Below are 16,379 nucleotides of genomic sequence, written 5' to 3'. Positions count from 1 at the left end.
ATTGACTTCAATGAAAATACAGCCAAGTTACTGATTATAAACAGTGTAAATATATTTCTAATCAAAACAGGTAAATATTCCTGAAACAGCTCTGTGCCACATTAGTTGTTACTTACATAGAGTTTGAGGGAAGACACTGTACTATTTGCTTTGCTGTTCTTCTTAATGTACACTTACAGACTCTTGAATAGTTATTAGTAATGGCTAGTAGGTTAGTAATAACTTCACTAGAACACTGCAAGCCATTAAAGTTTTTCTTATTTTGAGGTATGCCCTACAAGCAAAATCTCTGCTAGAATTTTATAAATAGTATTTTTAAAGGCAGTTGTAGTTTTGGAAATAGCTTTAAGAACCTCCTCCCCATTCTCCTAAGGAAAAAAAAAAATGAAGCCACATTTTAATTTATGTTGCATCTCCATCAGGATAATAATTCTTTGTTATTTATTTCCAAGTTGCCATTCTTTCAGGTATTGGGTTATGTCCTGTAAAGTACAAGATGATATACAGTACTCTGTGGGTTCAAACTTAGCAACTGTGACTTATACATCAGTCATTATTGGGATGCTTTCCTGTATAATTGTTTAGGGATGTTGCAGAGTCTCTGCACACAACCTTTTGTACTTAACATAATCCTCTCCAGGTCATTTACAGAACAACATGAAGCAAAAAAAAAAGCTTTATGTTCTTTTACACTATCTAAGTAGCGAGAAATGTGTTGTTGCTTTCCTTTAGGGTTCTACATTCCAAATGTAATTTACTTTATAGATAATATTTTGGGCAGATAAGGGTAGTTATTATCTGTGAGGCCTGTGATTCCTCATAATTTGGTTACTGTTCGTTGACCAGAAGACTCTTCTAGTCTACAGTGTTTAGGGCTAGATTGCTCCTGCTAGGTTCAAGCCTGCTTTGCAGGTTGGGTTGAGGCACACGGTGCTTCCAGGAGTTCCTGAGGGTCAGCGCTGATCTGCTGAGTGGGACCTTGGTGGAGAGCTCTGGCCCTGTTTCTGCTGGCCAGGGTGGTGCTGATGGAAATTGTTTTCTCCCATCTTCCATGCTTGCGGTTTGTCTTGTAAATAATGATGGCATAGGAATGGCCAGCTCTCCCAGGTCCCATGAGAAGATCAAGCCAAATGGAAATTCAGATAGTTTTGGTAACTGCTGCAGTTGCCGATATGCAGAATGAACATTTCATTCACTGTTTTCTCAAATATGAATTATTTATATTATTATAAGTCCTAATCCTGGTCAAAGGCCACATTATGCTTAGTGTCACAAAACACAACCAAAAAAAAACCCCAATCATCCTGTGATTTAATTTTTCAGTAAAAATTTACTTTAGCTTCAAATCTGAGAATTCAGCTCCCATTTCCAGGTCTCCATTTTGCTCCATGCTGCTGCATGTTCACAGCTTTTATTTAACAAGCCCATATCTCTCGGAGTAACTGTCTGCTCCCATGCTGTTAACTGAGTCCTGTCCTGATTCCTCTAAGCCTCTCAGAGTTGACAGCAATAACCCATACTCTTCCTAAAAAGCATTTATTAGGAATTTTAGGAATTATTAGGAATTAGCATTTATTATTTTCACCTAGAAAACAGATATAATTTAAGTTAATTGCAGGGAAACCAAAAGTTAGCTTTGGTAGATCTGCAAGCAGTGTTGAAATTTGTGTCACTAAAAATTTTGAGGGCACAAGCTTTAAATTACTTAAACAGCTGGAAAATGCTTTTTCTGGACTCTACTCTTAGGCTCATTTTTAACCCCCGTTTTAGTCTTCAGCCTTGTCATATGACACTTAGCTTTATTTACTCAGATCATATCCTTCAGCCTCACTTCTAGCTGAAAACCTAAGTAAATTCTGAAGAGTGGATAGAACTGTTCTGAGAAGAGACATGATAAAGAGTACAGCTTTTTCAAATCCTTTACTCTAGGAAAAACATCTTCATCTTATTCTGCCTCCCTATAGGCAGTTTCATTCCCCTTTAAAACATAAATTCATAGTGACTTAGAATTAAAAATCCAAAAACCAGCAAAGCCTAATCAAAATAAAGAACTCTGCACTGTGCATTGATACGTCCCCTAACAGAAAACACTGAAATCAAATGGTTGCACAAATGAGTGTATTTCTTAATATATTCAATAGCAAGTCTGGTTTAAATTCTCTGTAAACTATAAATTGCCAGTTATCACTGGATTATATTGATTAGAATGCTTTTGAACTCCATTCAGTGTTTTTTGTACCTTTTGCAGACTTCTCTTTTCTCCTGCTATATGTACCATACTTAACTATATTTGTTAAGTGCTATTTTTAAGCAGAATTTCTGCTAAATATTTAGCATTTACTTAAAACTTGATGAAATGAAAGGGTTTGTGCAGCAGTTACTTTGAATCTGTAGTGTTAGATCAGTTTTATAACGTTAGGGACTTGTTGAATATGTAATACCATCTATTATGATGTCTTCTGCTAAAATAATGTTTATACCTGATAACTTAATTTTCTAAAATTCCTTCAATGTTTATTTCCTACCATATATCTGTATATCCCTTAGTGCCGTTTGATAATCATTTCTGGTCCCGTTTTTCAGCAATCTCACAAACATTCAAGTAACTGATTCACGCAGAGGTCTCTTTGTGTTTTCCTGAACTGCGGTTTCTTGACTTAAAAGTAAACTTTTGCAGTACACAATTCTCACATTAATATGTCATTAATACAAATACATTCGATATATTTAAAATAACTTAAGTAAGCTGTTCCTTGTTGTATGTAGCATTTACCAGGATACAAATAGTATGTTTAGAAAATAAGAAATTGCTAATATTAGCTCTTTAAAAAATTTTTCTTTCTGAACCATAAAGTTAAATGCACATAAATTTTCCTGCTACAAAGAAAATTAGTAAGGCAGCATTTGTGAGCTAATGGCTACTCAATGAAAGCTGACAGCGTTTTCCTTGGGAACATTCAACTCCTGAGCAAAGCTGTTTATACAGGGTGGGAGACATCCTAATGTTGGCGCTACATGCAATTGCTAATCATCAATTATGGCATTTATGTGGCATCTATCTTTGGCATACACTGCATTTTGTGTGCTGTCTAGCTGAGACTGACCGCTTACTACCTTTTCTCATCACTTGGCTGTCATTTCGAGCTACCAGTCTCTCCAAAGTAAACAGTTTCCTTGTTTTTCTTAGTTTTAATATGTGACGAGATTTATTCCCAGCTGCCTCTGTACGAAACCGAATGGATTCCAGCCACTGCAGTTGGATTTTTCTGTTTTGTTTTTGTTTTTCCTTTTCCGAAACTAATACTAAAGTATCAACGCTCTGAGTTTGTTTATGTGTTTGGGTGTCCCAGTACACAGTTTCCCTCAACATAGTCTTGGATATAAACATGCGCATACACATGCATGCCCATACGCATGTGCATATCCAAATACATGCCCATGCACACACTGGCACGTATTAGCCTTTGTGCTTCTAGCATAAAACTAATTTGTATCTGAATGCAATAGTCATCACTCTTGCAAATTCAAAAGCCACCCACTGAATGGGTGTTTTTATTCTGTGTGTGACTTGTGCTGAGGAGACACCACAAATTGCAAACAGGCTACTGAGCTGTAGTATCTTTGACAGTCCTTACTGTGGTTGTTTCTTAAAACAATGAAAAAACCCAACATCCAGACATTCTCTAGGTCCAACTGGCCAGACCTATGGACAGTGCTGTCTCTTTCTGGAAACACAAAGCATGGGAGAACATAATATTTACCAGTTTCATTTTTCACTAGTGTAAATAATCATACTTTGGGCCTGATCCTGTTCCCAATTGCTTAAATTAATTAATGACAGATGTCCAAAATCAGAGTGAAATTCAACCCTCACCAGAGAATTCCCACAAGGCCTTTTTATAACTGTTTTAAAGGACTTAAGTGATGCTTACGCTCTGTGCAGGCCCTCTGCAAAGAATAAATTTTACCCAGAATGCGTATTGCTTTGATCCCTTATATATAACTCACATTCTTAAGTTTGCACAGCCACAAAAGATCTATATAGAGCTAAATAGCCATTTCTTCAGCTGGCGTAAATTTATGTAACTTCATTGACCTACATGGAACAGTACCAATTTTCACTACTCTGGCTTAAAGAATCTCCATGGGATAGAGGTGAGTGCGTATAGTGGGTAAATGGATGAAAGACTCTTCAAATGATGAAAGACTATATTGCTCTGGAAGTGATTTAAGTTAAACAGGGAAAAAAGCCACTCCTTTTCCGGAATAAATCACCCAGGGAGTATAATTATGCAGTTAAATTTCTTCTCATGCAGTCAGGCTTGAACTTACCACCACATTTGTGTAAGAAATGAAATGTTTCCCATATCTCAGCAATATGCTAAATTCTTATGCATTTAATACTCATATATATGTGAGCTATACAGGTATATATACACAAACAGATTTGCTTCCTTCTTCTGAGGGGGAAGAGAAAAGGGTATTTGTAATTATCTGTCTTATCCTGAAGGCCAAAAATATGGCCTGAACCTTTGCTCCATATTGCCTGTTGGTAATAAAGAGGGTGGATTTCTAGAACCATTTCAAGAGCAGTAAAGAAAATCTCTTATTTCCTGTTTTATGCTCTCTAGCCTACATAACCTCTTTTTGAACAGTTGTGTGTTGGATCTTTACCATCCACGAGTGTACTGGTAAAGCAGGTAATTTATAGAAGTGCGTGATGCAGAGCCGTCTTACGATATTATTCCTTCTTCCGTTTGTATCTGAAATCACAGAATCAAAGAATGAGTGAATCATTCAGAGAACTGATGTGCTTAGCATTGCTGACTTTTAAAAAGAAAAATATTTCTCTGCCATGGGAATTCCTATCCTACTGCAAGGTTTTTTCCCCAGTTATGTATGTATTGAAGTAATGATTGTTTTCTTTCCAGCTGTTACACATCTGTATTGAAGGCTGGGGAAACTGGAGGTGGTCTGAACCATTCAGTGTGGACAATACAGGGACCTTTATTCGAACCATTCAGTACAAGGGCCGGACAGCATCACTCATCATCAAAGTTCAGCAGCTCAGTGGGGTGCAAAAGCAAGTAAGTATTTGATCCAGTTCAGGGGAAAAATAGCTTAATATGAGTAAATTAAACTGCTGTCTGTTTAGGAATAGCAAGTCACCATCTTCTTCCGTTTCTAGTGGGACCCACGAAACAAGCCAGTGTAACAGGCTTATGGGTACGTTTTGAGGAATTTTTGCAACTCTTCTGTAAGAATTCACTTTGGTATGGGTCTCAGCATTTAGAAACTCAGTTATTACCACATATTTTATGTGTTTTATAAAACATCCTGGCTTATAAATTCTGACAGTGCTAAGTTACACAATATCTGGCACGTTTTTATGCTCTTGAGAAGTAGAATTGTTGGTTTTCTCTTTAGAAAACTGTCTTTTATTCTGGGGTATAATTCATGCCTTTGTATTGTTGAAAGAGAAGGGAAAGAAGTAATGATCGAATTAACATTTGAAGATGGGCTGCTGTGCAGTAACTTTTCACATAATATCTTTGCATAAATATCTGCAGTAAATATCTGCAATTGTTCTGCCTGCAGTGGCAGAAGCCAGAGCATGTGATGGACTTAACATGTTCAGCTCGGGGATATGGCAGTGCCCTGTGTTGTGCAATAGTGATAGAGCTGATCAGCCATAAGCAGTTGCTGGCTTCACTGAAAGCCCTGCTGAGACTTGGCTGTAGAGGTAGTAGTTGTGGTGTGTGCCCTCATTAGTGAAAAGCAAATGAAAACAGTTTTAATAGGGATATTCGTGGAATGTTGTTCCTCACTATAGCTTCAAAGAAGTCAGATATACGTTCTATGAGAAATAATTCATGTATTATAGACAGTAACAACTCTTTTTCTGGGTAGAAGCACTTAAACAGGGAGATATGCTACAGCCATTTCATGGAATTGTAAACATTAAAACAGCAAGCATACTGGAAGGTCTGGATCCCTGGATTGTGATGAGCATGTGAGGTGTTAATGGAAACCTTTTTCTGAAGTACACCACTATTTTAACTCGGAAAGGACACAATATTTATAGAGCATTACAGTACTCTTAATATCAAAACCAGAACTATACCAGCCAAGGGCAACACTGCTGAGTTCCATGGGAACGAAAGTGGCTATGTTACATGTTTCCTTCAGGCCCAGAGATTACCGTAGCAATATTTGGAGCATCTTATTGCCTGGGTTTCGCTGAAATTGCACATACATTTGGCCAAGAAAAACAACATTTTATCACTGATTGCCTTCAGCAGTGCTTGGGAAAACATAACAAAAACTAAATGCCAAAAAAGTGAAATTATTCTTACACAGGTTTTTCCTCAAGTTCAGTTTTGACCTTTCTTTTTTTGCAATTGTTTATGCATGAGTTGCATATTTTTGTGTGTTTTAGATCCTAATCTGTGGAAGACAGACAGTCTGTAGTTACCTTTCTGAAAGTATTGAACTGAAGGTGGTTCAGCATTACATTAGTCAGGATGGACAGGCCGTTGTTAAAGAACACATCAACTGCCTTGCAGCCAAGCAGAAGCTGCCTTCCTATGTCCTAGAAAACAATGAGCTCACGGAGCTGAGTGTGAAAGCTAGCGGGGACGAAGACTGGTCACAAGATGTATGTCTAACTTCTAAACGCACCGAACACAGCACTGTCATTCAGGTACGACTAGAAATAGGTATTTGAAGTATAACACAAAAAAATGTTAGTGAGAGCAGAAAACTTTGCATTTAGAATTCTATCTGATATGCTCTGATGTTGAACGTTACCACTCTGAAATAATTTTAGTGTAATGCTAGTCATCTCTCTGCATACAGGTACCATCCTCACAGAGTTCAATTACTTATGTATGGTGTACAATTTTGACTTTAGAGCCCAACTCTCAAGTGCAGCAACGAATAGTAAGTACGTTTATTGTCTCTGAAGTCTAAATGCGTACACCTTACATGTCTTGTAATAAATTAGACCAGAATGATCAGCTGTAAAGATTTATTAATTACTTATTTCAATAGTTGGAATACTGGAATAAAATTAACATTGAATTGGTGTATTCTCTCCTTTTTCTAGATTGTTTTCAGCCCTCTTTTCATTGTAAGGAGCCATCTTCCAGACCCAATTATCATACATTTAGAGAAAAGAAGCTTGGGATTGAATGAAACACAAGTGATTCCAGGGAAAGGACAAGAGAAGTCATTGCAAAATATAGAACCTGATCTTACGCACCACCTGACATTTCAAGCGAGGTATAATGTCTTCTTTCCCTGAAAATGGTTCATTTGTGTGGAAAAGAAGAAATAATTATTTGCACTTTAATTTCTGGTATAATATTTCCAAGAGCACTGTATATGCAGAGGAGATGCAACTAAATAAGCATATGTGGCCTGAAATGATATGACAGGAAATATATTAAACTTGGTATAAGTGTCCTAAGTGTTGTGATATTTGTTTGCTTAAACAGTCCATATTTTTGTGCTTTGAAAAGTAAATCCCTGAAGTCTCTTGAACTGTTTTTTTTTTTTGAGAATATTCTTCAGTTTCTTGGGACTCGAACACCAAGATTGCTACAGTGGCATAATGAATTCATGCTAGCTGATGCTTGGTAACTGTTTAGACACTGTAACTTGACTCATGCCTGGTTACCTTGAGAGTGTTCCAGTTGCAGAGTACTCTTGGAAAGTTGCATTAAAAAATGTTAGTGCTGCTTTAGGTGATCTTGTTCTGTAAGCAATTGAAATCTGTTTTCAATGGCAGGGAAGAAGATGATCCATCAGAGTGTGCAGTACCTATCTCAACTACGCTTATTAAACAGATAGCGACTAAGTCCCATCCAGGTGGCAATGTGAACCACATACTGTCCGAGTTCTGTGGGACTGCGAGTCCGCCGCAGCCTGCATGGCCATATAATAGGAAGGATTTGGACAGGTAATTTTTTGCTAAACCTTCTCCAGGGTTATTGCATTGACTTTTCGAATAAAGAAGTCTATTAAAATGTACGATTGTTAGTTGAAATAAAGCATCTAGGAAGCTAACTAACACTTTGCCATCCAAGTCATTAAATACTTACTGCTAAATAAGTCCCTGATTCACTCATTGCTGGAGGCGGGGGGTCATGTACTGGCAGAGCATCACTACAGGCCTCCTGGCTTTCCTCCAGGTTCATAGATATCTGTTGAAGACCAGTGTCAGCTCAGAATACTAGGCTTGATGCATCTTTGATCTGACCCACTTCTAGGTTATTTTCTTCATCCTCATGAAACTGATAGATATGTGGTTTTGCTATAAAAAGTTTTTAATGAACTTTCAAAACTGGAACATGGTAGCATGGTGTGGTTTGGGTCCTGACCCTAACAGGCAAAAACACTAAACTTCAAGCATCTAAACTACTTTCCTTAATTAACAGACCTTGCATGCACTCACATGAATAGATCAACTTATATCCTTTGCAGAGTTAGGTCATTGGCATATATGTCAGAGCTTGAATTGGATTCTTTGTTAATTAAAAATAATTTAAGTGATAAGAAATCAATTGCGTGTGACCTCTTAAAGCTGTATACATTGATTAAAGTTCTTGAGAGTTTCTACATTTTGTTTTTCACTCTATAGTGCAAGTTTCTTACAAGCTCAAGCTTAATGTATTTTATTTTTTGTTAGAAAAACAAAAATGTCAAATGCATTTCAGGCAACAGTATTTGCCAAACTAGCTATGGTTTTGATCGGTTTTGAAACTTTATTGTTGTGCTTTTGCCTTGTGAAGGTCAAAAAATAAATTCCAAACCTCAGTCACTAAAAAGAGCCCCAGAAATACTATTTTTCCTTTATTACTGAGAGCTTTTTTGTGCATAAGTGTCTGTTTAGTTAACTTTGTGAAATCAAGTTCAAGAAGACTGTATTTCATCAAAGTTCAATGTGTTTTCAGTAATTACATGACTCCTATGTGTAAGCTGCAGAATCTGTTTTAGGCAAGCAAAATTTAGGTTAGCCTAGAGGCTGCCCACGATTACACTAAGAAGATTGCATCAGCCCAAGGATTTAAGAAAGAGAACCAGTTTGTTTGTGAATGCACTTCCTTTACAGCTGTAAAAGCTGTTTATTTCAGCACAGAAACAGGAGAGAAGGAGTTGCTGTAAAAAATAGGCAAATGTGATTTTATTACAAAAGTCAAAAGGGTTTAGTTGTGAAGGACAGAGAAAATTCTGTTGTTAATGCATTTCTTAGCTTGGCTAAATTCTGTGTTGATATTATTCAGTTTAAAATATGAATTTATAGCCTACATGCAGCTAGATCTGTCTGACAGCATCTCAGTATGTTGCAGAATGATAAGAGCAGGTTTTTTTTTTCTTCTTCAAAAAAAGAAAAGCTTTGCAGATTTCTTTAAAATGATGGCGTATCATTCGTAATCTTGAACTCAGTGTTTCTTCACCTGGTTGTTCTGTTTGTTTGTTTTTGAACAGCAGCGAACAGCTCTCTCAGTGGGACAGCCCAATGCGGGTAAAGCTGTCGGTGTGGAAACCATGTGTTAAAACTCTGCTAATAGAACTCCTGCCTTGGGCTTTGCTGATCAATCAGTCCAAGTGGGATCTCTGGCTGTTCGAAGGAGAGAAGATAGTTCTTCAGATACCTACTGGGAAAGTAATTATACCTCCCAACTTTGAGGTAACTTTGCTATTGAAATTAATAATCACAATTTTGCCAAATATTCTAATTTTGAAGAATGACATTTGCCACCGCTGACTGAGCAACATAATCCTGTGCACACTCACACAGCGGGTAGCAATAGCATGCTTAAGAGCAATGTTTGCAGAACTGTGTGACTTAAAGATGTGTAGTAAAAATCAGCTGTAAGACACAATAGGCAGATGATCCTTCATGCTTTCTGATTTCAGATGGCTCTGTCTCTCTTCCCCCCGGTCCACCCAATGAGTCTGTAATGAAGGCACAATGTAGCAGCCCCAGTGAATTGCTGTGAAGACCAAATATAGACTTTGGCCCCTGTTGTGCAGGCATGACTGCATCCTGCATTAGTTTGTCAGCTTGGATGTGTGTTGACCTTGGTAGTAAAGCTGAGAGCCTGGGAGGAATGTTTGTTTCATGAGGGTTTTAGGTTGAGGTGTTCCATAGCTCATATGCTACCGAGAAAGGTTTGATAACAAGACAGGGTGAATTACAAATAGGGAGGGTGCATTAGGATGCCTGCCTGGTTCTTGAATTTAGAATTTTGTCTTGTAGATCATCTCACATTCCCTGGCTTGGCCATCCAAACGCTTTTATTACAACCACAGCATTCTTTATTTTTAAAACATTCTTTATTTTTAACTCAGCAGCTTGTCAATTCCAGTTGGACGATCTGATACTTCCTGCTTATTTTGCCACCTTTTTTTGCCTTTATGGCTATTTATAAACAAAAGGTCTGTCTGTTAACATGCCTCAGAATAGCACATGATCTTGATCCCCCAATGAGGATCGGCCTCATAGCCACATTGTGGTTCCGTCCACCCTTGCACTGTAAAGAAAGAATCAGAGGTAGAAAGGCAGGAAGTGAGATGGCTGCATATTGGCAACTATATTTAACTGTAGTATAAATGTATATAATTATCAACCAGTGATAAACGGTCACTTTTCACTTACAGGAAGCTTTTCAAGTTGGAATATACTGGGCAAACACTAATACTGTGCACAAATCAGCAGCAATCAAACTAGTTCATAATGTGACCTCCCCAAAATGGAAAGATGCCGACAATGGGGAAGTGGTAACGTTGGATGAAGAAGGTTTTGTTGAAGCTGAAATAAAACTTGGTGCTTTTCCAGGTCATCAAAAGGTAAGGAGGAAATTACCATGACTTTTAGCTTTATCATTTAAAAAAAATCGTACAGCAGATGAAAACAATCAAATGTATTCAGCCTCCCTTGAAATTATAGTGATACATGCAAAACATAATGAGAAGATATACAACACACCATGAATAATTAAAAGAATTAGATCATCAGAAGCATTTGGCCCAGTTCATCCAGAAAATACAAAATTTCTTGTAAAAACAAATTCATGAGTTCTGCAGCTTGTCTGGAAAACATTGACAGATGCAACTTCAAAGTAGGTGATATGGCTCCAGTTAGAAAGGGCATGACTATAGACAGAATTTCCATAGTTAGGAAAATAGCAATTCTGTCACTATGTTACAATACCTTTTCTGTTTTTATGTGTGATGTCTTCATTGTTATTGTTACTTTACAGCTGTGTCAATTCTGCATTTCTTCTATGGTTCAACAAGGTATACAAATTCTACAGATAGAAGATAAGACAACAATAATCAATGACACATCATATGAAATCTACTATAGACCACATCTTTCTATTTCCAAACCCTACTCAGGAGAAGAGGTAATGCGCTATGGATATTGTTTTTGTTTGTCATCTGCTGTAATAAGTATTTAGATTTGTAAAGTCTCAGTTCCGTATAAGAGAACTTCAACAGAAATCACTCAGCATGGTAATGCTAAATTATCTTATATCATTTTAATTTAACATACAGAATCCTGGGCAAATCGAACCCCAGTAATTAACTGTGATCAGAAGTCTGTGCAAAGCAGGAGATTCTTACACGTTGCAGAATTAGTTCTGCCTGTTCTCCATCTGTTCAGATAGTAATGGCCAGTTCTGTAAAATAAGCAGCATAATCCGTAGTAACTGTTGAAATTGTTCTGAGAATTTTTACTGAGTTTGCATGTAAAAGAGGTATATTGGCCTGGCAGGCTGAAATGTTTTTGTTATCCTTTTGGGAAGATTCCAGTTATCTGAACAAAGCTGCAGAACTAGAGACGTGCCCAAAATTTATGTATTTCAGGGAACTGCATCAAATCGTGAATATCAGTTTTCTAATAATGGCACAGTATACTTAAGGACTAGCTTACAGTAACCAAAATGTATGCATGGTCAATATATTTTAATTGTCCATTTATATATATTTATTGAAGATTATATTTATTGTCAGGTATGTGGAAAGAATTCTCAGAGACCAAGTTACTGGGAGAGTTGGCAGATAAAAGTCATTTTAAAGTTCCCTATTTCTGTATTGTTTTACTTCTGCATTAGTTTTCTTCACATCAGTGTCTACATTTGTGCATTGCACATTTGGTGGCCGTCTTATGAGGAATTTATGAGGAATTGGAAGAATTTTGGGACTAAAATCCCATCTTCACTTTTTATCTGTAAATGAATTTTCTTCTTGGTTATCTTACAGTGATGTAACTTTGCTCCTTTTGGTGGAGTCATTTTGTGCAACTGAGAGGGAACTCTAGATAGCTGTGTTCACTTAACTGCGTACGTATAGCTGAAGACAGAATTTGGCCGAATATTTTTTAGTGCATAGAAACTCATTGCAGCTGTCAGTTAGTTGTGGTTAACTGGCTACTTTAAACTGTTTGCGTGAAAAGGAAACAAGAATAAACATCTTGTTATGACCTAGCATGTCTCTCTGTTATCGTCCTTTTTTCTTTCCAGTACTTCCACTTACCAGACAGTGCTGTGTTCTGCATCAGTCCGGCCAGGGCACCACGCAACGAAACACTGAGCTCTGTTCCATGCTGGGACCTCATGTCGGACATCAGTCCACTAACTTCAGGAGCATCTCCTACCCAAAAACGCATACTGCTGAGTTTCAGTCCAGGTGGCTGTGCTGACAGTTCTGAGGTCTGGAGCCTCCCAGCCATGATTAAACAGGAGTTTCCTAGGCAGAGTGTGGCAGTACCCTTAGGGGTTTGTAATGCAAGTGGATTTTGTACCAGGTACTGTGTGCTGAACAGTCTTGAATAATGAATTTTGATTGCTGCTGTAAAGCCTCAACTAGTAACAAAGCATAAGAGTTTAATGCAAAAGCTAGAGTAACACATGCCCCCCATATGTAAAGGCAAGTCTTATTTTAATTTAAAAATTGTTGTCTTCTGATGGTTTTGATGCTTATATTATAAATGGTTTAACATTATGATCATGTACAAGTTGTACAATTTTCATAGCATTGGGCTCCTATGCATACATGCATACAAAATAAGAGAATCAAAAGTTTATATTCAAGATTATGGTCGTCTTTAATTTGTGTCAAACACTTTAAGAGTTCAAGGACAGTGTGAAATACTACAATACAAAAACACAGTTTTTGCTTATAAAAGATAAAAATGTATTTTAGTAAGGCAAGTATGACAAAAACAGGAAAAGTAATACAAGGGAGAAACTATTTTGAGACTGTGACAAGGAAAGATTTCCAAGTTTTAAAGCTTGAAATATCCAAATGTGCATTCCACTTCCAAACAAACGCATCCAGCTTGTTAAAAATAAAAGTCCAATGACTTCTCAGATGCTCAACTCTAATTCTCAGACCTGATATCTGAATCTATTCATGCTTTTATTGGTGTAAGCAACGAAACAGTCTGCTGAAATTAGTGAAGCTTCATCAGTATAAATTATCAGCCATATGGTCTTTCTCTTGTCTGAAATACTTCATATCATTCAATCCCTCATACAGTTCCCCTGCAGAATCTAAGAGGTGTCTTTGTGGATAGTAAAGATTCCCATGCAGATTTCCGATACCAACATGCAGCAAATATAGGAAGAAGAAGGAGAAAAAAAAGGGTTCCTTATAATTCTGACAGAGCTGCGAAGGGTCTCAGGATCATAATCAAATGTTCAAACTGTTTGGATTTTAAAAATCATCTTGAGGTGAAGATTTTTAGAAATAGCCAGTAAATTTGCACATGCAAAAATTAATTTTTGTTTACACATGAAGATATTGCACATCTTATTACTTGCGCAAGTAGCTAATGAGTAGAACACAATTAATTGATCTTCATTTTGAAAATTTATGTAGTGATGACCCAAAACATTAACATTTGCAAGGATGATAGCATTGTGGATCATTCCAGGGGAGTAGTAAGTTACAGATTTATGTATTTGTTAAAAATAACTTTCATGTGTACCAGAGAAGTATGCGTGCAAATTCTTCTGGAAAATTTTAAAGATTTATGTTGAAAATTTGGGCCTACAATCTCATGTTTTTAATTTAATATAAATCTGTGCTGGCTAGGGCGCGCATCTTGCAAGCACACATGCTTAATTTAACTCATGAGTAGTCACTATGAAGTGATTTCTTCTCTAATGTTGCTTTTCTTGCTATTTCCACATGCCCTTCCGTTCAAATGTAATTCTCAGTAAAGTTATGTATTTGTCTTAAGGTATATAAGTATCTATAAAATTGGAGCCGGATCATAAAGAATATTCCAGATGTCGGTTTAGAATGTTTTTTATTGTTCACTGTAATAATACATAAGAATTTCATCGAAATATTACATGGTCAAATATATCTTATTCTGTTTCAGAGCTATAGCACTGACTTATCAAGAGCATCTTGGCGTGACGTACCTAACACTTACAGAAGATCCTAGTCCTCGTATAATTATCCACAACAGGTGCTCCGTTTCATTGCTTGTAAAAGAGAACTTCAAAGGTATGTAGTATGCAGTACTTAGAAGCAACATACTGTTGGAGTGTAAATGGTTTTACTGTATCTCCAATGTGAAGTTCGGTTCAGTATGTGCTTTGGTTAGGACAAGAACCTGAAATTCACCCTAAGGACTATCGCAAAATGAGATACTCTGGAAGTTATTGATCCCTGGAAGCTATCGAAGCTAACTGTGAGGTTAGAAGCATGGACTTGGATGGCTTCAGGCTTTTGTGTCTCCATTGCCCAGCTGTCAGGGAATCAGGTGCCTTGGCTGTAGGAAACTAGTAGACAGTGGAATTTTGTCGACATGAGTTCAATGCCACGGAACATTTAAATTTCCGCAAATTGGCAAATGTAACATAAAACATATTGTAAAAATTCCAGTCACAGTATATTATTATAATGACCAGTGGAAACTTTTGTTTATATAAATCCTAATAAGGGAAAAAAAGAAAACGAAAAAACGCACACATAAAATTTCAACCAATACAAAAACAGTACTGATAGATAGAGTAGTTTTTACTAGTAGTGATATTTCAGGCAGAGTATTTTAGAAATTTCCTAGTTTGGGTAAGCATAGGTGAGATTTGATTTAATACAGATATTTAGAAAGCCCTAATCTTACGTATTTTATAACATTTCAGATACACCGAAGTTTGAAGTTTATTGTAGAAAGATTCCAGCTGAATGTTCAGTTCATCATGAACTTTACCATCAAATCTCCAGCTATCCAGATTGCAAAACCAGAGATTTGTTACCCAGCATTCTTCTGAAAGTGATGTCATCTGATGAATTAGTAAATGAATGGAGTGATTTTGTGGACATAAATAATCAAGGAACACAAGTAAATCATTTTGAACTATTTCTTAGTTAACAGGATAAATGGCTGTCTTTTGAATCTGCACAATATACTGCTCCTCCTCTGCTGTGTGCATGTTCTCTTTATTGATTTGGAGTTTTTTATTTAAGTCTTGGGAGCTCCCTCCCTAAGCTCCTTTCTGTTGAAGTTTGAGATTACTGATGAGCTTTTTCAGTGGCTGGTTTTAGAAAATGTTAAATCAAAAATATACACTTTCTAGTGTTGAAGTTTCTCATTCCTTTTGATCAACCTGGCAAGGCCAAGTAGTTTCCTGGAGAAATTAGTCCTGAAAATTTCTGGCCCCTGGAAGCAAAGAATCCCACAAGATCCAACAAAATACTTCCATTTGGTAACTTCATTATGCCAGGGTTTTTTTTATCTTTACATCTTGTAGGAATCATCACTGTCATTCTCCCTCTGTGTCTTCACAGAAGCTAAGTGTGTCTTTATAAAATGAAACAAGCAAACAAACAAAAAAAGCCGTTTCTTTCCTTTGGTTATTTTTCTCCTGTTTTGAGGTAAATGAAAACTTCCTTGACTGGAGCAATTCTTTTTGATGGGAATTTTTTCCATCTTTGAAGTCATTAGTTTACATGGAATCAACATAAACTGCTTGGCTCTTTGAAAGAAATACTAGTTTCAGATGTTTTCCCTGGGGACCAATCACAAAATGCTCTTGATTATTGAGTGTTATGTTATATAGCAAGTAGTTCAGTTTCATTCAGCAAGCAAGTCAAGCAATGCAAGGTTTCAAATTTCAGTCATTAATGTTATGCCAGACCAAGGTTCTTTATAAGTATCTGGCTCCTAGAAGGAATTAGATGCTAAGACAACATTTGGGGATCATTGTCTACTTGAAGAACTCTCCAAATAAAAATTGTAGTGTTTTGTTATTGAAGTTTTAGGGTTTACATGTAGAGAATTTCCCAAAGATTTCTGAAAGTCAGTCTTTCTCTTAGAAAACTGTAAATACTTGAAATATATAATGAAA

At 36.7% G+C, this 16,379-nt stretch overlaps 1 protein-coding gene across 4 annotated transcripts in view; it reads left to right on the top strand.

Moving 5' to 3' along the window:
* The window catches only part of VPS13B (vacuolar protein sorting 13 homolog B), a 484,859-nt gene that overhangs the window by 440,933 nt on the left and 27,547 nt on the right, over nucleotides 1–16,379 (top strand). For 3 of the 4 annotated variants that reach the window (XM_068932945.1, XM_068932942.1, XM_068932944.1), the window contains exons 44-54: nucleotides 4,932–5,087; nucleotides 6,440–6,703; nucleotides 6,859–6,942; nucleotides 7,109–7,284; nucleotides 7,793–7,963; nucleotides 9,493–9,694; nucleotides 10,669–10,857; nucleotides 11,271–11,417; nucleotides 12,537–12,820; nucleotides 14,405–14,532; nucleotides 15,174–15,373. In XM_068932945.1, coding sequence (XP_068789046.1) covers nucleotides 4,932–5,087; nucleotides 6,440–6,703; nucleotides 6,859–6,942; nucleotides 7,109–7,284; nucleotides 7,793–7,963; nucleotides 9,493–9,694; nucleotides 10,669–10,857; nucleotides 11,271–11,417; nucleotides 12,537–12,820; nucleotides 14,405–14,532; nucleotides 15,174–15,373 — 2,001 coding nt within the window. The remainder of the gene's footprint in view (nucleotides 1–4,931; nucleotides 5,088–6,439; nucleotides 6,704–6,858; nucleotides 6,943–7,108; nucleotides 7,285–7,792; nucleotides 7,964–9,492; nucleotides 9,695–10,668; nucleotides 10,858–11,270; nucleotides 11,418–12,536; nucleotides 12,821–14,404; nucleotides 14,533–15,173; nucleotides 15,374–16,379) is intronic. The other variant, XM_068932943.1, reaches the window with a different exon arrangement.

The sequence above is a fragment of the Struthio camelus genome, chromosome 2, assembly GCF_040807025.1.
Source record: "Struthio camelus isolate bStrCam1 chromosome 2, bStrCam1.hap1, whole genome shotgun sequence".
Taxonomy (NCBI): domain Eukaryota; kingdom Metazoa; phylum Chordata; class Aves; order Struthioniformes; family Struthionidae; genus Struthio; species Struthio camelus.
The sequence above is the reverse complement of the archived record's forward strand: the minus strand, read 5'-3'. Positions and strand labels throughout refer to the sequence as shown.